This window comes from Podarcis gaigeae, assembly GCF_964106915.1.
Source record: "Podarcis gaigeae genome assembly, chromosome: 17".
Taxonomy (NCBI): Eukaryota; Metazoa; Chordata; class Lepidosauria; order Squamata; family Lacertidae; genus Podarcis; species Podarcis gaigeae.
Genome location: NC_139694.1, coordinates 39,045,684 through 39,066,178, shown reverse-complemented (window position 1 = coordinate 39,066,178; position 20,495 = coordinate 39,045,684). Strand labels below are relative to the sequence as shown.

General features: G+C 48.2%; 2 protein-coding genes across 4 annotated transcripts in view; one reads left to right on the top strand and one right to left on the bottom strand.

Annotated features, from left to right (window-relative positions):
- The window catches only part of ARHGAP4 (Rho GTPase activating protein 4), a 47,831-nt gene extending 35,618 nt beyond the window's left edge, over positions 1–12,213 (top strand). For 2 of the 3 annotated variants that reach the window (XM_083718629.1, XM_083718630.1), the window contains exons 13-23: positions 570–630; positions 819–896; positions 2,974–3,108; positions 3,595–3,700; positions 3,811–4,041; positions 4,231–4,307; positions 4,894–5,047; positions 7,988–8,074; positions 8,258–8,413; positions 10,382–10,463; positions 10,584–12,213. In XM_083718629.1, coding sequence (XP_083574755.1) covers positions 570–630; positions 819–896; positions 2,974–3,108; positions 3,595–3,700; positions 3,811–4,041; positions 4,231–4,307; positions 4,894–5,047; positions 7,988–8,074; positions 8,258–8,413; positions 10,382–10,463; positions 10,584–10,808 — 1,392 coding nt within the window. In that variant the 3' untranslated portion in view covers positions 10,809–12,213. The remainder of the gene's footprint in view (positions 1–569; positions 631–818; positions 897–2,973; positions 3,109–3,594; positions 3,701–3,810; positions 4,042–4,230; positions 4,308–4,893; positions 5,048–7,987; positions 8,075–8,257; positions 8,414–10,381; positions 10,464–10,583) is intronic. The other variant, XM_083718631.1, reaches the window with a different exon arrangement.
- Positions 12,207–18,754, bottom strand: LOC310835178 (caveolin-3-like). The gene is made up of 2 exons (XM_083719981.1): positions 18,498–18,754; positions 12,207–13,224 (listed from the first exon to the last, which is right to left on the bottom strand). The coding sequence occupies exons 1-2, from the start codon at positions 18,639–18,641 to the stop codon at positions 12,874–12,876; spliced, it is 495 nt and encodes a 164-aa protein (XP_083576107.1). The 5' UTR covers positions 18,642–18,754; the 3' UTR covers positions 12,207–12,873.
- Between the last annotated feature and the right edge of the window lie 1,741 nt (positions 18,755–20,495).

Below are 20,495 nucleotides of genomic sequence, written 5' to 3'. Positions count from 1 at the left end.
CTGAAGGTGAGAGATCACCTGCTTGTGCCTTTGCATGTCTGGGAAACAGGTTTAGGGCTTGAACACTATGGAAATCAATCAATCAATCAATCAATCAATCAATCAATCAATCAATCGTAATAATCATATATATGGCATTTCCATTATTGCATTTCTTATCTCTTATCCTAGTAATCCTAACAACAGCCCAGTAAAGTAGGTCAGCATTACTCTTCCCATACTGAGGATGGGGGGCTGAGACTGGAGAGTGGTTGGCCTAAGGCCAAGTAATGATTCCAAGGCTAAGATAAACTCTGGACAATGTCCCTTCCACACTATACTGACTATGGGAGAAAATAAATGTAATGACTGCATTAATACAGTAAATAAGTATATTCACAATCAAGAGAGCTGGGAACTTTTTTTTAAAAAAAAATGAAAGCTGGGATTATCAGGAAGCTGAATTCTGCCCCCCAAATTACGCTCTATGCTTTTGATGGGCTCCTGTGGAAAGGGAGCGTCCACACAGTCCTGGTTGTTCTGTGATGAAGCTGCTCTGTGACATTTTCCTTTCCTTTCCGTAACTCCAGAGCTCAGGCCAGGCTGTCCCCCTTGTCGTGGAGAGCTGCATCCGCTTCATCAATCTCCATGGTAAGCTGAGCCCCTCTCCCCTCCCAGCAAATGCTTCCCTTTGGGGATGTGGACCAGACTCCCAGGTTTCAAAAGGATCTCCAGCTTGTGCATAGCAGTGCGTGGATCCCAGCAGGAAGGGGAAATTTCCTTGCTGAAACATGTGACTGGGTTCTCTCCCCCCCGACCTGTCTTCTTCTTCTCCCCAGGGCTCCAGCATGAAGGTATTTTTCGAGTGCCAGGGTCCCAAGCACAGGTATCAGAGATCCGGAATGCCTTTGAGAAAGGTGAGTGAGGCATCATCATCATAATCATCATCAGGAGTGCTGACTTATAAAAAATATTGGGGGGGCGGGGGCCCATACCGACTTATAAAAAATATTGGGGGGGCCCAAGACCTCCAAACCGCTGCTGCTGGGGGAACGAAAGGGGCGAGCCCCGGGCTGCCCCGACCTTAAGTGAACCTGTGAGCGCCCGCCCTTTGCGGCAGCCGATTGGCTGCCGCCGTGGGCGGTGAATATTAATGAGCTAGGGGGAATCCCTGCTTCTCGTGGGGCTGACGCCAGCCTCGCGAGATTGTTGATGGGTCGAGAGCCCGCAATCCCACCCCCTCTCTAGATCGGGAGTGGCTTTGTTTTAACTCATTACTGAATGTATTTTAAAAGGTAACTATCGTCAAACAAGGAAAATAAAAAATACCAACATAATTTTGTGATTTTACAAAGCATAATATAACTAATAATTTTCTTAAATTATTGGGGGGGGCAGAGCCCCCCAAACGATTTTTTGAGGGGGCTCGGGCCCCCTCAGGCCCCATGGAGTCGGCGCCTATGATCATCATCATCTCATTTGTATACTGCCCTTCACCTGAAGATTCCAGGGTGGTTCACAACAAAAACAAAATACAAAATGAGCATGCAAAATGCCTAATAAAAAAAAGACAAAGACAAACCAATAACCCCACGTCCCCAAGGACATTAAAAAGCTGTAGAATGCTAATCAGCCAAACACCTGGCGGAAGAGGAATGTTTTGGCCTGGTGCCTAAAGGTATGTAAGGAAGGCGCCAGGCGAGCCTCCCTGGGGAGAGCCTTCTGCAAGTGGGGAGCCACCGTGAAAGGTGATGAGGTGTGCAGTGGAGAGAGAGGAGTAGAGGGCAAATTTGATGAGCCTTAGAGTTTGCCAGAAGGAGGGGAAAGGGCAGTGGTGGGGGTCACAGTTTCCCATGGGGCACAAAATAATGAGCAGAGGATGTACAGCAGCCTGGAGTCAAGGGAGAAAGGACTTGGAAGGATGTTGCGCCAGGGAGGAAGGCGTAGCTGATGTGCAGGTGAAGAGCGAAGTCAGTGTGCTGGCTCTGGAAGGAGCTTGGGCATTTAACCTGAGCCATGAAGCCTGTTTCAAAGAGGCCTTTTCTTCATTGCCTAGTTCTCAATTTATTTTGTTTACAGTATTTATATGATGCCCAATAGCTAAGGTTCTCTGGGTGGCTAACAGTAAAAGTTTACACCATAGCTTTCCTGCAGATAAATGGGATTATTAGTGGGAGGTGATTCTAGGCTAAAGGGAATGCAAGACGTTACCTCATAGCAAGTCCGACTGTTGGTACATCTAGCCCCCTATTGTCAACACTGACTGGCAGGGGCTCTCCAGGGATTCAAACAGCCCGGGGTCTTTCCCAACCCTGCATGAAAATTCCAGCAGTTGAGCTTGCATGTATGTGCCTATGAAGCCTGGTTCTACCCACTGATCCATCGCTCTTCCCCTAGGACAACCTCCTCTGCAGGCGCTTCTTCTGAAAGACACCCACCTTTCTCTCCAAATCAGTCACTCTGCTTTGACACAATTATGTATTTATTGCTTCTATAGCATTCTCTTTTTAAATATCATACCCAAAAAGAATCTGAATACAATTTCCATGCACAATTCTTTCCTCCTTTATGCTCACAACAGCCCTTTGAGGTAGTTAGTGGGAGAGGCTAGTTTGTCCAAGGCTGAGGAGGAGAGATTGTAAAGACACTGTCCTGCGTCCAAATGCTTTTGCTCCTGCAACACAGCTGTCCAAAGAGGATCAGTAAACAGATTTATATCCCGCTCTGCAAGAGAAAAAAATTGTACTCACAAAATTAAGTCACAACATAATAAAATATAAATTAGAGTCATTTAAAACTTCAAAATATTACTTTAAAAAGTGCAAATGTAACAATAATTCAGAACAGCCTAAACATACAAAACTAGACCATAGCAATGTTTCTGGAACTCACTGCACCATCAACCACTGAAGGCCAAAGATCTTTGGGCTCATGAGAGACCATGTGATAAGGTTAAGAAAGGGATTGCTGTAATGACTGCTCCCTCTTCACCAGGCGAGGACCCACTGGCAGATGGCTACATGCACCATGACTTGGATTCAGTAGCTGGAGTGCTGAAACTGTATTTTCGGGGATTGGAGAAGCCACTCTTTCCTTGTGACATTGTCCCTGAGCTGCTGGCAACAGCCCGTAAGTTTGTGCGCAGATGTGCAGACCCCTGTTTCATTATTATTGTTTGTTTGTTGATATATAGTGCCTGTAGTAACTAGCATGCATACAGTTGACATTAGGCACACACATACTTGATCCTAGTACAGCTTATAGTCCCAAATGTTGACAGTGCTGTACAGAAGTGACAAATGGAAGTGAGGGGAAAGAGGAGCAGCTTTTGAGCTGCTGAGACTCTCAGCTGGGCAGAATGGAAAAGCCTCTAGGTCTCAGCTGCTGGAACAATGGCATGACTTAATCATGGAAACATTTCAGATACTTCTGAAGGTTAAAGCACAAATAACACACCAAGAAGCAAGAGGAGGAGACTTCAGCTGTGTGTTTGTTTGCTCAGCAAGCTTACAAATCCCGACTCAAATGCGGGACCTCATGGCCTCTTTCTTTGTGCATGTGTTTATGTGAATCCAAGTCCATTACATGCTGCCCCCTCTGATGGTCTCTTCTCAGAACTCGAATCTTCGGCCGAGCGTATCTCCCACCTCCGGGCTCTTCTTTCCCAGCTCCCCCCTGCTGTGTTGGTGGTCCTGCGGTACCTCTTTGCTTTCCTCAACCAGTGAGTATCCAGGTGCTGGGTGGCCAGATGGAGACGGCGAGAGAGAGAGAGAGCGCTCCCTGGGGCTAGGAGGCCCCTCCCCTGTAACACACACCTTCTTCCTCCCTCAGCTTGTCTCACTATAGTGATGAGAACATGATGGATCCCCACAACCTAGCTGTGTGCTTTGGCCCTACCTTGGTGACCGTCCCTGCAGGCCAGGATGCTGTGTCGGTGCAGCCCCACATCAACGAGGTGGTGAAGTGCCTGATTGTGCATCACGAGGCCATCTTCCCTGGGACCAGCCAACTGCCCGGACCCCAGTATGAGAAGGTCATGGCCCTGGCTGAGGAGGAGTACTGGTATGAAGGGGTGATGGGGAGAGGGTGGGTGCTGTGAGCAAAGGAGCAGTGAGGGGTTGTTGTGTGTGAGAGAAATTTGCATGTGGTTCAGCGCAGCTGCTAATGCTCATTCCTCCATCCCACTGGAAAGACCCCTGCAAGGAAATGGTAACTGTCACACTCTCTTATTTCCCTCCTTCTTGCTGACAGTGATGTGTTGCCACTGGAGGCCACAGCAGAGGAGCCTGAGACGGAGGGGACCCCCGAAACACCAGCTAGCGAAGATGGTGAGTGGTGGGGAGTTATGTGCAGCTGGGGTTACCACATGCCCCAGATTGCAGCCCAGGTGGTAGGACCAAATCTGCCCCTCATCCCAGTTACTGAAGGCAGCGCTACTGGAAGGACTTGGCCTGGGTCACAAATGCACCCACAGAGAGTACCGATACATACAGTGACCAGCCCATCTCCAGGTTTTCACAGTAATATTAGGTGAGCACCCCTACAGTATACATTATTCCAACCCATAAAATAACAATGGCCATTTCAGAAGCCACTTGAAATAATATTTGACCTCCTGTTTAATAATGTGTTATGGATGCCTCTTCTTTTTTTTATGGACACGCAAGTACCAAAACTGGCTCGATCTGCTTTGTCACCAAGAATTCTCTGGGATCATAGTCTAGCTCAGGCTTTGCCTTGGCATCTATCACAAGCAAATGACAACTACCCTGAGGTGGGCGAGGTCCTTGGGAAGAGCTCTCAGTCCTCCGTTTAAGCCACCATGTGTCCTTTTGGGATCTGCAGAAACATCTTGCCCAGACCCAAATTGAGAATATGTCCAGCTTCTGGTCTTGTGCCTTCTTGCCCTCCCAGAGTGTGACTCCCAGTCCGAGACGGTGCCTCGCTCTGTTTCTGCGGTTCAGCATGAGGAGCGCTTTACGCCACAGCGAGTGGGCCCAGTTGGCTGGCGGCGAGGTGAGCGTGGCAACAACCGGGGACTAGTGCCTCCCATTGTCCTGCCTGACAGGTGAGTGGCACACCTTGAAGGGAAGACCTGGGGAAGAGAGTGGCAATTGGCCTGTGTGAAGAGAGTTACTTACTCCTAAACTGTAAAGCTAGGTTTAATGAAATAAGCTGGAGAAGTGGAAGCATCAAGGTAGCCGGGGGTGAAGTCTTCCCGAAGTCCTCTCTGCTAATCAACCAAAGCACATTCAAAGCACTGGATGAGTGCACTCCCTGGGATGGGTGCTAGTGGGTCCCTAACTCTTCATCTCCCACTGCAGCCCCAGTTCATATCACTATATAGATATGGTAGCTCAGTGACAGAACTTTCCATGCAGAAAGAACCTGGTTTGATCCCTGGCCTCTCCAGGTCCCAGCCTGAAGAGAACCCTGTCTGTAATCTAGACAGCGGCGGTCAGTCCATGTAGACAATACTGACTGAGGTGGACCATTGGTCTGATTTATTAAAAGGCAGCTCCCCTGTGTTCCTATGCTGTTGACACTGGGAACGCAAGGGAGGAGCTCCTTCTCAAAAGCCAGTAGAAGCCATGCGGGGCCTGGTCGAGATGAGGGATGTGGCTGGGGGCAAAGAACTAAAGCTACATCCCTGCCCCCCCCACCTAATATGCCACATTCTGGATTCCTCTCCCCTTTGACTGCAATTTACTTTATAAAAAGCCACTTGCTAATTGCATGAATGGCGTCCTGTCTGAATCTTGGAGTGTCTCCACTCTTGGGCTGTTGTTGATGCCCCCCAGTGACTGCAGTTCACTTGTCCTATTTGGAAGAAGGGTTCATTCCCTCCCTCTTGGGGGCGGGTTTGCCAAAAGAAGTTTATGGAAACCTCTGGCACCATCAACTGTCCTATTACCACAGCCTTCGTCTTTATCGTTTCTTTGGGGCTGTCCTACTATATACAGCACCTCATTGTTCCAGGCAGTTGGTTGTGACACCTTGTAAATGCTTTCCTGTTTTGGAAGGGAAACCCTTTCCGTTGCTGAGGTAGCTCTTTTTACTGCTTTTGACAAAGAATGGCTGAAGCCACACAAGCAGGCTGCCAGTCACTAGCTAATATGCTGGGCCACAGCATGCGGGTTCCTGTGGGTCACTTGTGGGATGAGAAGTGGTGCAAAATGTATGAGTTGTCTAAGCAGGACTACGCAGGGCCTCCCCTGCAGCCCTGAAGCCATGCCTGGACTCAACTGCAGAACAGAAAGGAGCTGTTTACAAGACAGGCCACGTTTACCACTGACCAATAACCGCAGCCTGTGGGGAAGGAAAAGGGTCTGTGGCTTCCCTCAGCCCAATTAAGGCTGATATGGATTTCCTTTGATTACTTTGTGGGTGAGTGGGAGCTGGGTTGCATTCTCCTCTCTGTATCATCGGAGTTCTGCATTTTGCCCAGAACCCACAAGTGCAGTTGTGAGTTAAAATGTGCCTGTCTCTTTAAGGAACCTTTTGGCCTTGTTCCACGAAGCAGCTTTTTACAGAGCTGAAGAGCTGTGATGTTCTGTGATGGTGCTGTGCCAGGCCTGGTCTAGGCATGCAGGAGCCTGAGGTCATAGAGTCCTTAGGTGGCAGATTGGGCTGCATTGGTTGGGGGTGGGAAATGACATGAAGAAGAAGAAGAAGAAGAAGAAGAAGAAGAAGAAGAAGAAGAAGAATGCCAGTCTAACAGCAAATTATACATTTTAGATAGATTTTTAATATTAGTATCTAACAACTCCGTTTCCAATTTGGTTTTTTCCGTTGCAAAACCATTTTTCTTATCAAGCTTATACAACTCATTGATCTGATAATATTGTAACCATCCATCCAGTTTATCTTTAATTTGGTCAAATGGTCTTAATTTAAATCCTTCATTGTGCATGGAGTTCTTTTATGTGAGAGAATGTTTTTTAAAAGACAAGTTCCTCCATTTGCAGCCTGAAGTAGCACAATCCAGTCTACCACACTCAGACTCTAGGGCCCTTATTCTGCTGCCTCTATTTATTTAAAAAGTATTCTGCCCTTAAATCATAAATTTCCCGGGTAGATCAACTAACAGAAACACTGAAAAGCAGTGTTTGATATGTTCGTGGCCCAGGGAGCAAGGAGGAGAAATACATTGGAGGTTAAAAGCCTGGTAAAAGCATAAAGGGGTTTGATATAGAAATATATTAGTGTAGGCACCAGGCAGGCCTCCCTGGGGTGAGAATTCCACCAGTGAGATGCCGCTACGAAAAAGATGCTCTCCTCAGGGGCCCTTGGTGGGTTTACCTGATACATAACCTCTGAGGCTGCTTGATGTGAGAGAAGGCAGTCCCTCAAGTTTCCAGGTCCCAAGCCATGTGGGGCTTTGAAGGTAAGCACCAGCACTCAGCTGCATGTGTAGACCAAGATTCAGGAGGGCAGTTCATGGATATTTAGAACTAATGGGCAACAGAGGGTCATAAAGGTACTGGAAACAGGTGCCCCGTGATGCTCCTATATAGTGACTTTTTATTTCCAAGAGGACTAGAGACTTAGGGTGCATACACAACATACATGGAATTGCACAATTTCCTCCAAATAATCGTGGGAACTGTAGTTTGGTAAGGCTATTGGCAGTTGTGGCTGTTGGCAGAGTAAACTACAGTTCCCATGATTCTTTGCAGGAAGCAATGGGCTTTAAATATATGCTGTGTATGCTGTGTCAGAAGCTTGTTTGTTTTAAGAAAAATAAAAGGGAAAAGAGTCAGGGTCCTTGCAGCAGTGGGAGTGCTGGGTAGATGCCCCTCTGTGCTGAATAGTTACTTCAGGACTCCCTGTTCCTCATGGGTGGGCTAAGCAAAGTTAGTGTTTGCAGCTCCCCACTGTGGCCGTGCTCTGAGGACCTCTAGAAAGGTGACCGTGGGGAAGCACCTTAGGCTAGCTCGGGAGGAAAATTCCTCCCACCGGCTTTTTTTAACAAGTTTCTATTTCCCCCTGTCGCTTACCCTGGCAGCGAGAAACAATCTAGCCCCCGGAGTTCCAGGTTAGAGATTGACACGGGACCCTCTGTGGATGAGCCGCTCCCTGAACCCGCCAGCAGGTAGGAGAAGGTGTGGCAGACAGACCTCTTCCCAGGAAGTGGCAGCATCTCAGCGCTGGCTGCGTGGTGGAGGATGACGGCACCTGTAGGAACGGTTGCATTCCACCCCAGAGATGGCTGTGCCTGGGCACCTTGGGGCTGGATCCGTCTTATAAGCAGATGCTCTTTCTCTCTCTTTCCCAGGCTGCGGATGAATTCGGATGCGGGTGGTGGGGGTCGCCAGCGTGGTGGCGGGAGCAGCCCCATCCGCAAGCTGGCATCGCCCTTCATGGATGGGGGCCGCCTGTCCTTCCCCCTCCTGCAGCCTGCCCACTCCAGGACCTTTCACCCAACTGAAAGGTGAGAGCAATGAAGAAGAAAGCATGGGTAGGTGGGTGAAATTCCTCGTGGTTGCAAATGTACGTTAGATGGATAGCAATCTCTCCATGGATGATCTAGTTGAGATTCCTGCATTGCAGGGGGCTGGACCTTCCAACGCTACAATTCTATGACTCTTGTATTACCAGGTGTCAGGGACTGGCAGGGTGTGTGGCAGAGGCGGGGGAAGGGCTCAGCCATTTGGGGGGTTTTGTGCCTCCCACGAGGCAGGAGTCGGGGCTGGAGGAAGGGAAGAGGCTGAGCAGTTGGAGACAGGGGAGGAGGTGCAGAACACGCCAGGAGCAGAGGAAGAGACAGCTCCTGAGAGAGGTGGCTGGTCGAATCCCCAATCCCCTCCGCCCTCTTCCCTGCTGTCTCCAAGGACCAGGAGGGGTTCAAAGAGGCAGGCACAGTGGCAGCAGCCATGTAGGAGAAGCCGCAGGCTGTTTGCACACATCCCATCAGGCAAGAGTACCTAAGTTGGGTGGAGATGTGGTCGCCATTCTGCTCAACAGCTTGCAGCGCTAGCCTGGGAGGGGATGCCAGCTGCTTCGCCACCAGAAGCGTACGTGAGTCTTCGGTGCACCTTAGGAGCTACCACAAGTTCATGCTTTGTAATAAAGAATTAAACTGCTGTCTGTCTGCCCTCCTTCAGCTGGGTGTGCTCAGGGCATCAGAGCTCTAGTAAGGTCCATGGGAAGCCCTTGCCCAGGGCAGAAGAAAAGGAGGTGGGTTGCTTCTCATTAGAATCATAGAATTGTAGAGCTGGATGGGACCCGGGGCTCATCTAGTCTAGCTTCCTGCAATGCCAGAATTGCCACTAAAGAATCCCTGATAGACGGCCATCCGAACTCTCTTTTGAACCTCTCTTCAAACTGCATTGATGATACCAGAGTGCCCTGGGATCTGGCCATGCAGAAGTGACTCCACCACTCCGGCAATGTAATAGTCGGGCCTTTGGTTAGATCTACAACCTATGCAGCAGATGAGGTGGCAGAGTCTTGGAGTGGTAAAGTGACCGTAGACATGAGATTCTCATTTTAGACTCAAACATAGGAAGAAGGCTTATAAGAAGGAACACCACTGGTCCATCGAGTTCAGTACTGGCTACACTGACCTGCAGAAGCATTGCAGGATCCCTGGCGATGCTGAGGATTGCCCCGGGGATGGCATGCAAAGCAGCTGCTCTGCCCCTGAGCTGTGTCACTGCCCCATGGATGCTTCCTTATGCTAAAAAACAACAAAGCTCACTGCAAGTCGAAATCTTTTATATATATATGGGAGAGCATTCAAAAATGGTTTTCCTCTGTAGGCAGATGGAAATGGAATAGTCCATTCTGCCATCTCATTCTGCCACTGCTTGAGCGGATCCAGCCATAGGGATCCATTAGTAGGGAAAGAAGAATCAGATGAGCAGCAGAGGTGCAGGTAAGATGATGTTGGAAAGATCAGGGAGAGTTTGGCAAAGTGAGTTTTATGCTGAAGAGAAACAGCTTGCTGAAAACATAAGGAATGCTGGTACTGACACCATAAGCCTTGTCAGAGCAGTGTCAGAAAAAAAGCAAAGGAGGCAGGCAGTACTTGAGTTTGTATGGAACAGAGATCTAGAATAGAAGTAAAGGCATCTTATCTCTGTTAATCTGTTCCTGTGTTGCACAAAGATAAGGAATGTCCCTCCATACACTTGTCATTGTGGTTAGAGAAGTAATTTGCAAAATGCAAAGGCACCTTAAGTCTCTAGCATTCTCTTTCCCCAAGGAAATGTGCCCTGTGACCCTGCCCATAACTTCCCATCACTCTGGGAAACGGAAGCGCAGAACAACATAGCTGAGAGGCAAGCAGAGAAGTGCAGAGATTTAACTATGTGGACTAGAATCCTGATGATGCAGTTAGGGACAATAGGAGGTCTTAAATCTGATACTCTCTTCTGTGCTGTTTGCTTTGCCCCAGGCCAGAAGTTAGCCCACGGCCCTGGGGAGTCAACAGCTCAGAGAGGCAGGGGCCGATGGAGAAACGGGTGGAAGTAGATAAGGTAAAGTGCCAATCATTTTCTCTCTGTCTCCTAATAGAACATTTCTGTTTCCTCTGCAGTTCCCCCCCCCCACCTCCCCTGATCCCTCACCAGTCTTTTTCTCTATTTCTCAATTTTTAGGAGGTTGCCAGAAATATGGATTCTGTGTTCAAGGAACTTCTTGGAAAAACTTCTGGCTTGAAGCACATGGGGGCTGACGATGCCCTCACCCACCCTGAGCAGCCAGAGCCCCCAAAGGGCACCCCTGCTGGCAAGAAGGGAGCCATCCCTGCCAAAACGGTCTCTTCAAACAGGGTGCTCCTGCGGGGCAGAGGGGTCTTCAAATCCTCTGGGAACGGAGAGTGAGCCAAACTTGGGCTGGGGGGAAGTGTCCCCAACATGTCTTGCCCAATACTGTGATAATCTTCCCCTTCCCCTTCATCTTCTGAATACCAACTCAGGGCAGATGTGTGAGTGTCTCTTTCTCTCTCTCTCTCTCCTGTTACAAAACGATTTGGGAGGGTGGTGATCTGATTTTTATGGGAGTTTAATTTCAAGCCGAATGCGTTAAGCGGAATTTGCTATCCAGTGTCCTTGTGCACCCTGGAGGCGAGTCTGGAAGTTTTAATGTTGTGGATTCGGGTGTGTGTGTGTCGGGGGTGGGGGTGGGGAGCTGCTTTAAACATATGGCAACTTTTAGGATTGTCTGCCCCCACCCGATCCGCCTCTCCTCTGCTACCCATGGTTTGCACTTGGATTTGCATGTGAAAGTGGTGAGGTGGGGGACCAGGGTTCCTTTGGATCTGTTCTTGGCTAAGGGCGGGTGGGTGGGGGGCCAATAGTGACTAGTGTGGGTTACAATGCAAGGTGTTGAAAAGGAGGATTCTCTCTCTTGTATGTGTGTTCTGTTCCTGACATGATTCACACAAGCCCTCGCCAGCTGTGTTCTCTTCTTCCCTCTCTTCCCTCCCGCTTCCCAAACCCCGCAATGTATCCCTTGGTGCTTCTCACATTTGTCTGGATTTGTAAAACTCTTCCCCCCCCCCCCACACCTGTCCCTGGTGCAACCTCATCCCTGTGCACATCACCCTTTTACATTGGGGCAATAAGTAGTTGGGGGAGGGCATCCATGTGCCAATATTTCCCTTGCATTCAAGGAAGGTCTACTCAGTTCCTCTCTCTCCTTTTTTAAATAAAAAGTCTGAGCTGCTCAGTATTAATCAGGGCTGTGTGTAACTCTATGCTTTAAAATTCTGTGCCAAGAAAAGCTGAATTCTTCAACCTGTATAAATTATGCAAATCAAGCAAACTTGCGTGGAGTCTCTTTCATAACTTATTCTGCTTGGGCTAGTCAAAAAGAGGGGGAAGCATCTGTACAGAGCTCTGAGATTCCACCCCATGGAAATCTTACTAAGCCACTCCTGTGGTTTCTAAAATATCAACAGGCTTTGGACCACACACTTTCAAGCATATCTTTGCAGCCATTAAGGCTAGAAACTTGCTTTAATTATTTTTTTTTATTAAAAAATACAGCTGAGATTCTCAGGAAGTGGAATTTGGTGGCCAATACCACATCCTGTGCCTTTTTGGTTCTCTCACAGAATCACAGCATACACACAGCCCTGGTATTGATTCTCTTCTCTATTACCAGAAACAATTCTGTACTGTGATCTCCCCCTGCTGTCTCTTGCAATAAACTGGATTTGTAAACTCTCCGCAGATAGCACTGTCCAGCCGGAATTTTTTATGGAATAAACACGGCACTGAAGGATCTCTTGGGCTTTATTTTCATACAATGCAGATTTGTTTTTGTTTATTTTAACAAAAGGAAAATAGTCACCTTTCTTTTCAAAGCAGGAATTGACACTAGTGGCTGAACTTGGATTTTTGTAACTGTGCAGTTGCCACCGTGCTGCTGTTTCCCCTGCTTGGAAAAAGAAGTGTTGAAAGGCTGTCCCTGACGGCACACCGTAGCGTTAAGGGACGAGAGAATAGACGGATGAAACCTTATGTCTTGTGACTGTCGGTCCTAGGAGAGGATGGAGCTAATCGCAACATGAGACATGATGCTTTAATTCTGTACACAAAGGAATTCATACTGTGGCACACAGTGAGACAGAGGGCTGCTTCATGGGGGCAGAAATAGAAGACAGACAGATGCATGACCCATAGGGCATATCCTACTCAGAACGCCTGCCATGCCAGCCTAATTGATGAGGTTTCTGCAAAGTACTTCCCACTAGATTCTGTCATGTGTGTGTGTTTAGGGGCTATTATTTGGATTTCCCATTCCAGACCACCACTTTGGCTTGGCTTGTGGAGGACAGGGAGTTAGAGGAATAGCTCCACCAGCCGGAAGCTCCCACCTAGATCCGGCCTCTAGCTGGAGGAAGGCAAACCCCGGAGTCCTGTCCTGGTCCCAAACAGAGCCTCAGTCCTTGGCACGTTCCTTGCGCAGGGCCACTCGGACGTCGCCGCAGACCTTCCCCACAGCTTCGAAGAGTGGGTCGCAGAAGGTGCGTATGCAGAGGGCATAGCAGCGCCCACAGCACTGCACCTCTATGAAGTAGCTCTTGATGCAAGGCATGGCTCCCCAGATGTGGCAGAAGGAAATGCAGGCAAAGAGGAAGCCCCAGAGCAGGGCGAGGGGCACGCCCAGGGCCCCCGACAGAATCCGGTAACACCAATACTTGCTGACAGTAAAAGTGGTGTTGCTCGCCTTCCACACCCCGTCAAAACTGTGCGTGCCCTCTGGCTCAGCAATCACATCTTCAAAGTCCACCTGGCAAGGTAGGGGAAAAAGCCATGAGTCAGGCAACGCTTAATTTTAACCAGGATATGAATTTTAAAATAGACGGTGTTGTTGAGCATCTCTGCCTCTGGGGGAGCTGCAACCAGCCTTGCAGATCTGGGTTCTAGCGTGTGATGGATGAGTGCTCTTTGCCCTTAGCTAGGCATTTCACACAGCTGCATGTCACAAAATGGCCAGGCCAAAGCAGCTTCTGGTATGGAATGGCTATGAGCAGAGAGACAGCAAGAGACGGTGCTTGCTGAAAATCCTCTCCCCAAAGCCGTTTTTCCTCTTGGTGAAGCTCTAAGCCTGTGCTCACCCTCACAGACATTTGTCTTCTCCCCTATGTGGGGAGTTTCAGTCGTCAGGATAGGGTTACACAACCTCCCATCCCAGCTGCTTCAGTACTCCAAACTGTTCCACACAGGAAGCTGCCTTTTCCCAAGACAAGTGGCCAACTATGTTTTGTCACACACATTTGCATCATGAACATCTGAAGAGTCAAAAGGAAGCTCTTCATAGTTAAACTATGGAATCCGCTCCCATGAGAAGTGATGACCACCAACGGATGGCTTTAAAAGAGAGTTAGACAAATTCATGACGGACATGGCTAGCAGGAGCTACTTGCCATGAAAGTGCCTCTGAAGACCATGAGGAGAGGGCTCTTCTGTTCAGGTTCTGCTCACAGACACCTTTTGGGCCCCTGTGAGAACTCGATGGGATCTTTTGTTCTTAGGTGGCCTGTCATTCTGCCCTGGTTCTGCCCCACTTCTAGAAGAGCCAGGAGGTCCACAATCAATGGGCAGAAATGTATGTGAGGATGAAACACCTTTGGGGAAGATTCTGTCCCAAGCAGGATATGTGCCAGCCGACTGGCCTTTCTTGTATGTTATTCTGGCTATGTTCTCATGTTTCATTCTTTCTATTTTCCTCAATCATTTACATGGGCAATTTTTTAACATACTGCAATGTAGTGATTTTTAAGGCTCTTTGTGGCCTTGGGTCCAGCTTACCTCAAGGATCTCTCCTAACCATATGAATCCTTTGGGCTGTTCAGGCAATCAGGAGAAAAGCTTTGCTTTGGATGGCAATTTCCTGTGTAGAAACCTCAGTGGGCTCCTTTGACTGGTTCTGTGAAACCTCCTTCCTTGGGAAACTTGCCTTTACTAGCTCTACAGAGCCTTTACAGAGCTATGACTGTTGTTTAAGCACACCTATTTAATTTCCTTGCAGAGGCAGACCTCTCATGCACCAAGAAGAGGCACCTGCCTCAGTTAACAGAGTTGAAATCCACCATTAGAGGTGGCAGACAGATCAGACTGATGAGACCAAACCCAGAGGAACTTCTGGTAGAACCTCCTGGTGCATTGCACCTCCCCCCCCCCAATGTTCATTTGTGGGAGAATGATTGTCATGTAGGTTTTCCGCCCCCAGCACTAAAATAGTCCCTGGACTTCTGTGCAAATGGATCATAATCCATCCTAGATTAGAGAAAGTGTGAATTTACAGACTGCTTTTAATGGTTGGGAGCTGTCCAGGTTCTGCCAAGAAGGGCAGGGTTGGTGCACAGTTGTACCTTGGAAGCTGAACGGAATCCGTTCCAGACATCCGATTGACTTTCAAAACATCCGGAAACCAAAGTGCAGCTTCTAATTGGCTGCAGGAAGCTGCTGCAGCCAATCGGAAGCCCGGTTGGATGTTGGGGTTCCAAAGGACGTTCGCTAACCGGAACACTCACTTCCAGGTTTGTGGCGTTCGGGAGTCAAAACGTCTGAGCACCAAGGCGTTCAGGATCCAAGGTACGACTGTATTTTAAATCATGAGCAAAAGTCAGATTAAAATGTGAAGAGATGAGAGCAGACCTCCCAAAGGTAGAGCAACGTGATCAGCATTAAGTGGATTAAATGTCAGCATTATCCTTCCAGAGTGCCATTTTCTTTCTTCTTCTTTTCAATCTGTCCTTTTTATAGCCTTGTTAGCTTCCTTGCACGGTGGGATAACCACCCGTTGACAGAGTCATAAAGCTAAAAAGAGAACTGCCTCCAGTTCTGCTTCTGAGGGCCAAACATGGAACACAGAGAGAGGAGCCTTTGCTTCCCCACTGCAGTTGGAATGACCAGACACACACAAACACACACAGCTTGGAGCCTTGGGGAGTACAATAAACAAACACCACACCACTTGCCTGGTCACCTATGGGCAGTAAGAATTGCCATGAGGTGACCTGTAAGACTGGAAGCACTTGCATAGGGAAAGAGATTGCTTCCTTCTCTTTTCCAGGCTATACATGGGCTTGTAAAATTCATGAACCCACAGCATTATTGACCATTTCCTTGTCAGTGCACACCACACATTAAAGCACATGGCTTTCCCTGCAAAGCAGTGCTTTTTTCTGGAGGTACTCAAAGGTATGCACTGCCCAGAACAATCCTGAGAACTGTAGTTTTTGAAGGGTGCTGGGAACTGTAGCTCTGAGGTGGGGAAACTACAGTTCCCAGGAATATTTTAGGGGAGTTGTATGCTTTAAATGTATGATGTGGATGCAGGAAAAATAAGTCACTGGGAATCAAACTCACTTCAGGTGTATGACATACCATATTGGCCTGAATATAAGCCTCACTTTTTTCCCCAAATTCCGACCATGAAAAGTTAAAGTGTGTCTTAACTTCGCGACCTTTCAAAAATTGGCTTTTACGATATCGCTGCAGACATAGTGTAAAACAGAACGGGTGTGAGTGTGCGGAATTTTAAGGGAGCGGCTTATATTCGGGTATTGTCTCTTTTTCCTTTCCCCCCTTGAATTTTAAAAGTGCCGCTTATATTCGGGTGCAGCTAATATTCAGGCCAATATGGTAATATGTGGAATATCGCAAGTGTCTCTTTTAGCAATTGGGGGCAAATTAGCTCCTTTTAATCTAAACTACCTTGCAGGGCTGTTGTTATGCTGTGAGCATTGCTCTGAGCAACATGCAGGAAGGATGGATAAACAAGGAATCAAGTGAGGAAGCTGGCTATCGTTTTTATACAACAAATAGGCGAGGTTATAGTAAGTCCACTGGGAGATGAAGATTGCATTACTTATTCTTAGGACCTCCTCCACCCTGCCCCAGTTCCTGAGGACAACTGGAGTGGCAAGCCAGGGTCCCAGTCTGCTCCCCCTCAATATCATGGACAGCAAATCATATGCCCCTGATTTGGCACCAAAGAGCATTTCTCAAAGGGCCCCATGGCCACCAATTGCCAATTCCTACCTGTGAACTTCCATGAGCCTCTGGTGCTTGGGAGAAATGAATGGATGTGGGTCTGAGTTACAGAAATAGCCACCACTCTGAATTTTTTGGAGGTGACCAATTCTTTCTAAAGATGAACTAGGAGGAAGCGACTGCCACTATGGGCTGAAGGACTGTTCCAGCTGCCTTTGAGCTCTCCCATTCACTCTCCTGTTTTAATTCTATTCCACAAAAACATTATTTCATGTTTATGGAAATTTTAGCTGTAGGCAGCTTTGCAGTCCTGCACCTGAGGCTCATGTCTTTGGAATAAATGCAGTGAGTGTGTCAGCTAAGGCATCTGCACTCTGTTTCTGGCTCAGTGAGAGGTCCAGTATATTGGCCATTCTCTCTCACTGCCCTTAGGCCACAAACTGCCTCCTACCTCTTTCTCCCTCCCTCTTCAAATCCTTTTCACAGCCCAACCTTTTCTGCAAAGACCTAGCTGACTCTTCCTCCCCTGCCGTGCCATCTTCACTCCAGCTGCCCCAAAGCCAACCCTTGGCAACTAAGGGCTCATCCACACTTCGGCTTGTCCTGCGCTGAGAAATCAATGGGTCTGGGTGGTTGCCCTGCTCCTTTCCCAGGGAAAGCCACTCTAGCTCTAAATCGGAGCAAATGGCAATCTGCAGAAAACCCAAGCTGCCTTTTGCTCCAATTGAGTGCTAAAGAGCAGGGGAAAGCAGCGGCACAAGAGGAAGTATGGATCAGCCCTACCTGTCCACAAGGACGTTGTTCTGAAACAAATATAAGCACTGAATGGACAGCAGCATTTGCTTAATGGCCATATCCACCCAGACACAGGGCTCAGCCACACCTCTGTGGTCCTAAACCTGCCCTTTACTGCTGTAACCTGATTGACGTTTGTTCCAGTTCAGCAGTAAAGAGCGGGCTTTCCCGGGAAAAGCAGCAGAACAAAAGAAAAACCTCTCGGATCAAGGGAAGTGTGGGTGAGCCCACAGACAAAAGGATTCTTGGAGAATCTACTCTCTTTTCCCGTAGCAAATAGCAACAGACTTTGGGCTTTTGTCTGTATGGGCTTTTTGTTGGTGAAGTGCTTCATGGATTGAGTGCAGAAGAGCTTCTGCTGTTTATACTGGAAGGAGAAAGGGCTTTAAAGAGACCTTTGCCTGGGTCTCTCCTCAGGAGAAGGAGGGAAAGGGTGGGTCAGTGCTGGGACCCAAATGGGAAGCACTTGAGGGCCACATTTGGCCCTAAACAGCCACTGACCTATTCTTCATCTAAGTAACTGCATTTGCTGCTCATCACTACCCATCCCTATTCTTATGTTCTCACCTTGCTATATATATTATGAACAACAACATTAATGTCCTGCCTTTCTGCCACAATACGAGATGCTCAAGGCGCTTTTAGATTGTATGTTCCATGGGGCATATATGCCACTCTCCCTTTTTTAGGGGAGTTTTGTGTCATAGCAGAGATGAGCAGAAGGTTGATCAGGATCTACAGGTATTGCAGTAGGTCCCAATTGTTTTCACAACAGCTGCAACCCACCCACCCCAGAGAGGCTGGTGAAACGAAGAAAGCTTGCCAAGGAAAGGAGGGATGGGTCTTCTGCCTGAAAGGGCTGTGAGCTCAATTCTGGCACTGAAAACAAGCTCTTCAGAGGAGCACTGTCCCTTAATCTCCCCCTCTCTTTACAACATTTGCACCCGGCTCCCACTTGTGGACTTTAGGGTTCTGGGGAGGTGGATGGGGGACAAAGCACATCCCTCAAGTTTTAAGTCTCACTTGGTGCACAAATGAATATCGTAAGGGGGAGGGTAGAGAGCACACTCTGCTTTCTTTAAGTTACTGCAAAGGAGCATTGGTGCTATCTGCAGAAGAAATTTTCTCTTTTGTTCCTGGGCTATTTTTGAAAGCCCCCCCACCCCCACCTCCTCGCTCCATCTGCTCTCAGTCTAAAGGGAACTTCATCATTTTGCATCCTCAGGAGTGTGCTTCTTTCTGCCATTAAAATAGGAATGCTCTCACCTTTACCACTTCTTGGTTGATCTGCTTGGGGTCTCTTTCCACCAGATCGATCTCTTTGGTGAGGGGGTCCCGGGAGTCTATCTTCCCCAGGGTCACTTCTTCTTCTTCTTCTTCTTCCTCTCTTCCTCCTCCTTGCTGGGCCATGGCTCCAGGCCGTTCCCTGCTTAGCTCCTTTCGCTCTGAAGAGCGCCAGCCAGTTGTCACTGGCTGTCAGGACGGAGCTCCCTCTCCCCACCTGCTGACTCCGTCTGGACTGCCGTCCACAGATAGGGGAGTCTCTTCTGAAAATAGTCTGCTTCAAAGCCAGAATGCATCTGCCTCTAGGGTAGGGCAGAGGTTTTTTTTGGTAAGGCTTAGTATAGTTTATGGTATAGTTAATGGCTCTATCCCTTTTTTATTTCATAGCATAAAATAATTGCAAGAGAATGTTGCTACGAAGGGTCTCTGTCCAGCTGAAAATAACTATCCAGGTGGCAGCCAGGATTTCAGAAGAAAATTAAAGGGTATCTGTCATATCTGGGTCACCTATATCTTGTTAAAATAGAAAATATCTCTCCTCCCTGTTTCTTTTTCTTTTGCTCCTGATTACAGCACAGGGAAACTAATCACCTTAAATGTTAAAGGACAGAGGACCCATAAATTAGATTACTGCACTGCATTAAACCCGGGGCTGCCTCTGAAGAAAGTTCAGAAACTTCAGCTGGTGCTGAATTCAGCAGCCTGGTTGCTCTGGACAGGATGGTTTGAGCACATAATGTTGATCCTGGTCTGACGGCACTGACTGCCAGTTAGTTTCCGGGTTCAATTCAAAATGCTGATTTTGACCTATAAAGCCTTAAAAGTCTTAGGATTGCAATATCTCAAGGGCCAACTCTCTCCATATGAACTGACTAGGATCCTGCGGTCATCATATGAGGCCCTTTTTTGTGTGCCTCCTCTGTGAGAGGCCCAGAGGGTTGCAGCACGAGACGGGTCTTTTCTGTGATGGCTCCTCATTTATGGAATACTCTTCCCAGGAAGGCTCACCTGCTGACACCATCATTGTATATCTTTAGGTGCAAAGCAGCTGCTTGCTTCTGCAACCAGGCCTTTGGCCTTTGAGAAGTGAAGTAATTGAACAGAATTTAAAGTAAGAAGGTGGAAGCATTGTTGTCCATGGTGTGCTCTCTGCAATGCATTAAACACGGGGCTGCCTCAGAAACATCAGCTGGTGCTGAATTCAGCTACAGCAAAGGCAGCATTTTCCCACCTCTGCCGTGCTAAGCAGTTGGTCCTTTACCTTTCCCGCCCTGATCTTGCCACTCTGATCCAAGTGACGGTCACCTCCAGGCTTGATTATTGTAATTCGCTCTACATGGGGCTGCCCTTGAGACTGACCCAGAAACTCCAGCGGGTGCAGAATGCCGTGGCGAGGCTCCTTATGGGGGGGTCCTTGCCACAGGACCACATTCATCCAGTGCTTTACCAGCTGCACTGGCTCCCGGTGGAGTACAGGGTCAGGTTTAAGGTGCTGGTTTTAACCTTTAAAGCCCTATACGGCCTCTTACTTATGGGACTACCTTTCCTGGTATGTCCCGTGGAGGACCTTATGGTCCACAAATAATAGCACCTTGGAGATCCCGGGCATCAAGGAGGTTAGGCTGGCCTTGACCAGGCCTGGTGGAACGCTCTGTCGCAAGAGACCAGGGCCCTGCGGGACTTGACATCTCTCCGCAGGGCCTGCAAGACGGAGCTGTTCCGCCGGGCCTTTGGTTGGGTCCGTCTGACCCCCCCTCTTTCTACAAGACCTTCATGGAAGTGGCCTCTCTATCTCTTCCCATCGGCCCGTATAAGACCAGCACAAATAGCTGGGCCTGGTGAGCGCTTAATGTTCCCAACCCCTATACTGTAGTTATAGTTTGTGAGTTGCCATCTGATTTTATTCTGATTTTAATTTGATTTTAAGCTGTATTTCAATCAATTGTTTGATTTTATGTTTTAATGTATTATATACTTTGA

Coding starts and splice junctions, on each gene's coding strand:
- LOC310835178 (XM_083719981.1), bottom strand. CDS start 18,641: ATGGCCCAGCAAGGAGGAGGAAGAGAGGAAGAAGAAGAAGAAGAAGAA. Junction 13,225..18,497: donor TCAACCAAGAAGTGGTAAAG/GTGAGAGCATTC, acceptor CTACCTTGCCAG/GTGGACTTTGAAGATGTGAT.